The sequence below is a fragment of the Phoca vitulina genome, unplaced genomic scaffold (genome assembly GCF_004348235.1).
Source record: "Phoca vitulina isolate PV1807 unplaced genomic scaffold, GSC_HSeal_1.0 scaffold82, whole genome shotgun sequence".
Taxonomy (NCBI): Eukaryota; Metazoa; Chordata; class Mammalia; order Carnivora; family Phocidae; genus Phoca; species Phoca vitulina.
The window spans coordinates 1,190,209-1,196,639 of record NW_022589785.1 but is presented as its reverse complement, the minus strand read 5'-3'; the positions used below and the strand labels follow the sequence as shown (position 1 = coordinate 1,196,639).

The 6,431-nt window shown below is 56.1% G+C and overlaps 1 protein-coding gene across 3 annotated transcripts in view; it reads left to right on the top strand.

Annotated features, from left to right (window-relative positions):
• The window catches only part of HPS4 (HPS4 biogenesis of lysosomal organelles complex 3 subunit 2), a 25,835-nt gene extending 23,101 nt beyond the window's left edge, over positions 1-2,734 (top strand). For 2 of the 3 annotated variants that reach the window (XM_032395021.1, XM_032395022.1), the window contains exon 14: positions 63-2,734. In XM_032395021.1, the coding sequence (XP_032250912.1) occupies positions 63-234 (172 nt within the window). In that variant the 3' untranslated portion in view covers positions 235-2,734. The remainder of the gene's footprint in view (positions 1-62) is intronic. The other variant, XM_032395023.1, reaches the window with a different exon arrangement.
• The last annotated feature ends 3,697 nt before the right edge of the window (positions 2,735-6,431 follow it).

Sequence of the window (6,431 nt, the reverse complement as noted above, 5' to 3'; positions counted from 1 at the left end):
CCCCCCCCCCCCCCCACAGTCATCTCCCTCCCCCGCCATGGTCATCTCTCCCTCCCCCCCAGGAACGCCTCCAGCGCCGTGTACGCCTGTTGCAGCCCCGCCCAGGAGACCTACTTCCAGCAGCTGGCCGCGGCGGCGCGGAGCTCCGGCTTCCCCAGCCCGCAGGACAGCGCCTTCAGCCTCCCGGGCAAAGCCAAGCAGAAGCTGCTGAAGCACGGCGTGAACCTGCTGTGAGCCGGGCCGCGGGGCGAGGCTCACCACCCCCCCACCCCGGGAGGGCACTAGCAGCTTGACGACCAGCAAAGGGAGCTCTGCCTTCTGCAACGGAAGAGGGCCCTGTGTTCTCTCTTGCTTGGCCGAGTCCCCTGTCAGGAACCGTGATGGTGTGTGTTTGTGAACGCCTTCTGTAGCCTGCGGTTGGAGCGGGTAGTTCTTCAGGTCCGCAGGCCCAGAGCGATGCGGTAAAGGACTTTATCCCACTGGCCACATCGTACCGAAGACGGGCAGGGCCAGCTTGTGGGCCTGTCGCTCTGCGTCTGACGCCCCCAGCGTTTCTCCTGCCCTTCCCTTCGGGGCCTTAACTAGTGCCTCGAGCGTTCAGGTGGGTGTTTGCTTCCATCCACAGGGGGTGGAAGTCACCCGCAGGTGGACCGGGGCTCCCACACCTCCAGTGGGGGTGCCTCAGAGCGGTCCTCCCCGGAGGTCTGGACACTCGATGCAGGGAGGCAGGCGGCGATGCCAAAACCAGCTCGTCTGCATTCTTCTGGAACTCTATTCAGAACCAGGAGCCTGTTCTTCGGAACACCCACGGCGGGGGGCGGGGGGGGCAGATCTTGGTGACGTGGAAGGGAGCCTGGGGCTCTGAGGTAACTCTGAGCCCCAGGGTGCCGAGTGGGCTGTGCAGCTGGCCCCTCTTGAGTGAGTGTCCTCACCGAGGAGTTTCCCCAGTGTCCGGGGCAAAAGCAAAGCTGTGCTTCCCAGCGGCGGCCGTGTAAAGGGCGCAGCGTGCTTGCGTGCCCCTGCCCGTGCTGGAGGCAGCCGGGGAATGGCAGTGTGCTGCGGGCCACAGTACGAAATACTCACCAGAGGCTTAACTGTTTACCGGGAGTACCTGAGACCCCATTTGAAAGCTGCAGTGTTAATAATTTCCTAACGGTGAACCAGTGTCTCATGCTGACGACAATGTCTTTTTCGTGAAACAAGTTGCCAAGGGCTAAAAATAAAACAGCCAAAAATGCTGTTGAGTTGTGAGTAATGCTAACGTGTCTAGTGACAAAGTTAAGGTAAGGGTTAAGATATTTTACGTGTGTGTGTGTGTGTGTGTGTGTGTGTGTGTGTGTGTGTTGGGCACCTTTCTCTTCGCCGTGCCCGAGCCGGTGCGGGCAGGTAGGAGGGATGCACTACAGACCGGCGTGTCCGCGAGGATGACGGGCTGCGGCCACCGATCCGCCTTCAGCGTGGCTGGCCCCGCACACCAGGCCCAGTTCCCTTTCCTCCCTGGGGTCCCTCCCGCCACTGGCTGGCCTGAGAGGGTCATCTTCCCAGATGGAGGAGGGTCATACCCTAAGCTAGGGTACATGCATACTGTCCTAATGCTCTGCCAAGTTCTCCAAGAAAAAATTCAGTACCAGCCTCTGTGCCACCCGGTCAAGGAACCTTCCCACAACTGACTGACACGTAACATGGCCCTTTTCGGTTGTGGGGTTATTTTTAAGCAGCCAAACTTTTCCTTTTGCTCACCGGGGCTCCAGAATTCTGAAGTCCCCAGATTTGAGCTCAGTGACATTACAACCTGTCATGTGTTGAAACGGGGACAGAATTTGGAGCCCAGAACCCATTTTCATCTGCCCGCTCCCAGCTCAGCTAACTGCCTGAGTTCAAGGACTCTTTCAAACCAGATCTATTTCACGAGAAAATCGCTTGGCTGTGACTGGGCCCTTTCCTAGATGTCATGTCATCTACAGACATCTTACTGGGTCTGCTTTCAGAAACCTCTCTCCCCATCAACTTTCTCAGAGCTGCCATTGAGCCTAAAAACACTCTTAACACAAAATGCCTTTGTTTCTGAGAATCCACGTTCTAGGCAGCCACATGCTTCCTCTTTAGACCTTACCCCCAAATTAAGTCTTAATCACCGGAGAGCATGAAATCAACACAGCAGAATGCGAAGACCCACACGCAATGGTCATTTCAAAATACATCCACAAATTCTTCACTACAAATTAGGGACCTACCTCCTCCCTTGAGTGGGGGCTATACTTAGTGATTTGTTTCTAACAAATAGAACATGGTAAAAACGACAATATGACTTCTGGGAGCAGGTTACAACACACGTGGTGGCTTCCATCTCTCTCGGTTCTCCTCCTTTGGGGGAAGCTGACATTCAGGCAGCCCATGGAGAGGCCCTTGTGGTGAGGGTCTCCTGCCCACAGCCATGTGAAGGAGCCTTCTTGCTCCAGCCCCGGTTGAGCCTTCAGATGAGTGCAGCCTTATGAGAAACTGAACCGGGACTGTCAAGCTAAGTTGCTTCCGAATTCCCAGTCTTCCAAAAGTGTGTGACATAATAAACGCATGTGGTTCTGAGCTACTGTCTGGGGGTCATTTGTTATACAGCGAGAACTCATTAAGACACTTGTATGCCAGTATCCCATCCACCAAACTAGGTTCCTTACAGCTTTGGCACAGGGGACCCTTTAGCCAAATGCTGGATGAAGCTGCAGGCTCAGATCCCAGTTACCCCCTTTCCCACTAGGGAAAGCCGGGCTGGACAACAAGATACTGTGAGTGCTCCCTCAGCTTTCTTCCTATGGCTTCCAGAGCCTGACGTTAATGGCCAGCTGGGCCCCCCTTCCTCTCCTCTGGGCCCTGCCCTGGCCCCTCTTCTTACCCCAGCCTCCTTGGTGCTTCCATGCAGGCCGCCCTCCTCTGAAAGTGGATGGCCACCCAAATGGCCCCAAGCCCCCAGCCTTCCCGGCCCCACCCCGGCCTGCTTCTCTGGGAGGCCCATGGAGGAGGTGCATGGGCCCCTGTGAAGCTTTCCCCTGCAGTTTGAGGAAACTCCTCGGGTGGAGGAGGGGTATGGGCAGCAGCATGGGGGAAGCTGGGCAGGTGACCAGCTCGTCACCTAGGATTCCTCAGTCCTAGGATGCATGTGCAAGAGCTGGGGGTCAGCCTGGAGAATGGCCTCCCCTGGTGTGCATTTCCACTGTTCCCGAAGCTTTGAACAGCCTACCGTCACCCCAGCCCAGTGCTCTGGGCTCTCAGCTGTGGCTGCTTTGGCACATTGCCCTCTGGCTCCAACTTGCCCTCAGCCAGTGTCCCCCAGCACCAGACCAGAGAAGACAGCTTCATAAAGTCATTTGTGCTGTGAACCTTCTGCTCTCCACCAAGATGGGACTTTACAAGTCCTATTCCTCGTGTATGGAAAAGGACACCCCCCCCACCCGAGTCTCATCCACCCGGATTAATTCAGAAAAGCTGGAGTCCGCAAACATGCACAGGCACACCCCCTTCCCTTTGCTTCTCTGGTCCCGTTTACTTTCTGCAGTGGCGCTCAGCTCTGTGACCTCAGCGGCAGCCTTGACCGTGACTGGGGCCCAGAGGCCGCTGGAAATGCAATGTTCAACCCCCCGTCTTCCTGTTCAGTACTGCAGAGGTTCTGGTGGCTGTGAGGACATCATTTCCTGACAGTCCCAGGCCCATACCCTCAAAATTAGCATCTAGATTTGAGGCTCCCCAGAGCGGGGGCCCTCCTGCTGGAGTGGGCTCCATGCCCCCAGGGTGGTACTCCCCCAGGGAAGTGGCGTTTGCAGGACGGAAGCTGCCCTGCCTTGGTTTTACAGGTGACACCAGAGTGCCCCCATCTCCCTGGACAACAGCCTCATGCAAGCAGGGAACACACGGTGGAGAGGAAGAGAAGGGGTCTGTTTTGGGTGAGTCCATGCCAACTGCCCAGCGTTGTCGACTACTTGTGAATCTTCAGGATTAAGTTCCCATGGTGTGATTAATAGTGGCATTCAGATTCCTGCTGGGAAAGACCTCTGGTCCCTAGGGAGGCCGTGGAGCCTAATCAAACTGCCTCCCCACTGGAGGGAAGCATCCGGGCTCACTGGCTGTCACCTTGACACTAGCACGTGGAGCCTGGCGGCCGTCACCTGCTCCAGTATCTCTCTCGAGTGTTAACCCCACAGTGGTCCTTTCCGAAGTGGCTGACGTGCCCTTCACACCCCCACCAATACTGCTTTCCTAACACCCCACCCCGCAGAGCTTTGCACTGTGTGAGTGGTGGCCCCCAAAGGTACCGCTCCTCATCCCAGGCACCTGTGTTACCTCAGAAGCTAAAGGTCCTGCTGGTGTGATTAAGAATCTGGAGATGCAGAGAATATTCTGGATCACCCCAGTGCCATCACAAGACTGCTTATCAGAGAGGCAGAGGAAGATGATTCACATTGAGAGGAGGTGACGTGGAGGCAGAAACGAGTGACAGGGCCACAAGCTAGGGCCACTAGATGCCAAAGGAGGCGAGGGATGGATTCTGCCCTGGAGCCTCGGGAGGGAGTACCACTCTGGTGACGCACTGGTAGGGGTCCAGTGAAGCTGATTTTCAACTTGGGCATCCAGAGTGTGAGAGAACGCAGTTCTGTTGTTTCGAGCCACCCCACCAAGTCTGTGGCAGCTTGTTAGAGTCGCCATGGGAGACCAACACGCCCGCCTCGCAAGCGATGTGTGTGTCCTGGTGGGGCCCTAGAGCACAGGTGGGGCCCTGCCACCGCCGAGAAGCCCTGCATGCTTGCAAGGGTGCTGGGAATACATCCTGGGGCAAAGGGGAGCTTTGAAGCAGGGGAGTGACTGGATCGGACTCTCATGAGAAAGATCACTGGCTCCTGAATGGACGAGAAGCAGGGCAACGGGAGGGGGATGTCTCTGTCCCCCCCCCACCCCTGGGCCCTCGTGAGGAGACTGGGGAGGGCAGGGTGTACGATCAACACTTGTCAGCTGGGCTGAAGAGGAAGAAGATTCTCTGGATCTTTTCTTAATGCGTTTGTTGAATCTGGGAAGCTTAAGGTAAAGGTTCTCAGGGCTTCGAGACTGAAAAAGCACATTTCCTCTCTGTTTACTTTCAACGTCCGCACCTGAAATGAGCTTTCTCCTGGGAATAAAATCCTAGGCCCCCTGGGCAGGGGGAGGGGGAGACAAGCAGCCCCCACCTCCCATGTGCGGGTGAAAAGGCACTGTGTGTGTCTTCCCTCCGACCAGCCCGCAGGGGCTCCTGTGGCAGTGGGGGCACGTGGGCCCCGGGCTCGGCTCACACCTCTCTGACTCACTGCCGTGGAAACGGGGCCCAGGGACTTTACTTCTTGGAACCTCAGTGTCTTCTTTGACATGGAGAGGAAAAGGCAATTATGTAAAGGCGTGGCATATTGTGGGGGCCCCCAGAACGTGGGGTTCAGTCAGTGTCCCAAGAGGACAAATGGCCCCTCCTGGAGGTCCCTGTGCCAGCCATGGAGGTGAGGCCTGTACGTGTGACTGGAGTTCAAGAGGCTGCCGGACCGAGTGCTTGGTGCCTGGCCTCTAATTCCAGCCCGGCCTCCAGCCGGCCACAGGGCCTTGTCCACAACGACTGCCGCCCTGAGCCGACGTTCTCTGTGTTACATGCACACCACTGTCTCTGCTTACCCCAGTGTGGGCCCCAAGGGCTCGTGGGATACTAATATAGGCAGAGGAATTTTCTAGAGTGCACAGAGCTCTCTGTACCCAAGGAAGAAAGCACTCTCGCCTTGGGTCCGGGGTGGCTGGTGCATCGGATGTGGGGAAATGGGGGGAAGGGTAGGTGATCAGAAGGTTGGACCGACGTGTGTGCCTGGCAAGGAGGCAGAAAGTAAATCCATCTCTGTGTGTGTTGCCTCCTGCCACCTAATGCTACAATCTGCTTGAGCATTTCCACTGCCATCTGTCAGCAGCCCGAAAATATATGGCCTTATTCTGTCCTGTTGCCTGTGTTTACATCTGGTTAGCAAGACTTCGCAGGGAGGCAAATCTTAGGGGGAGGTTGCTGGCAGCAGGGCCCGATGGTCCTCACAAACCGCATTTTGTACTGAGCCTTTGCTTTGATTATTTACATTTAAAAATAATCAAAGCATGTATGGAGCACTTCCTCTCCACCCAGAATGCGACATACTGTTATCTTCTTCGAACCTCACTTTACGCCTGTGAAGGTAGGCATTAGGCCCATTTTATAGATGAACCTCACAGAGTGGGTCAGGACTTTTTGGTGGCGAGGGATAGCAACCGCAACTCAAATTTGGCTTCAGAATAAAAAAGGGAGTTTATTGGCTCGTGGAACTGGCAAGTAGCGCTGGTTCCAGGCAAAGCTAGATTCGGGACTCTGGTGACCTCCACACTTCCCTCTGTGGGTTTCACTCTCAGATTTT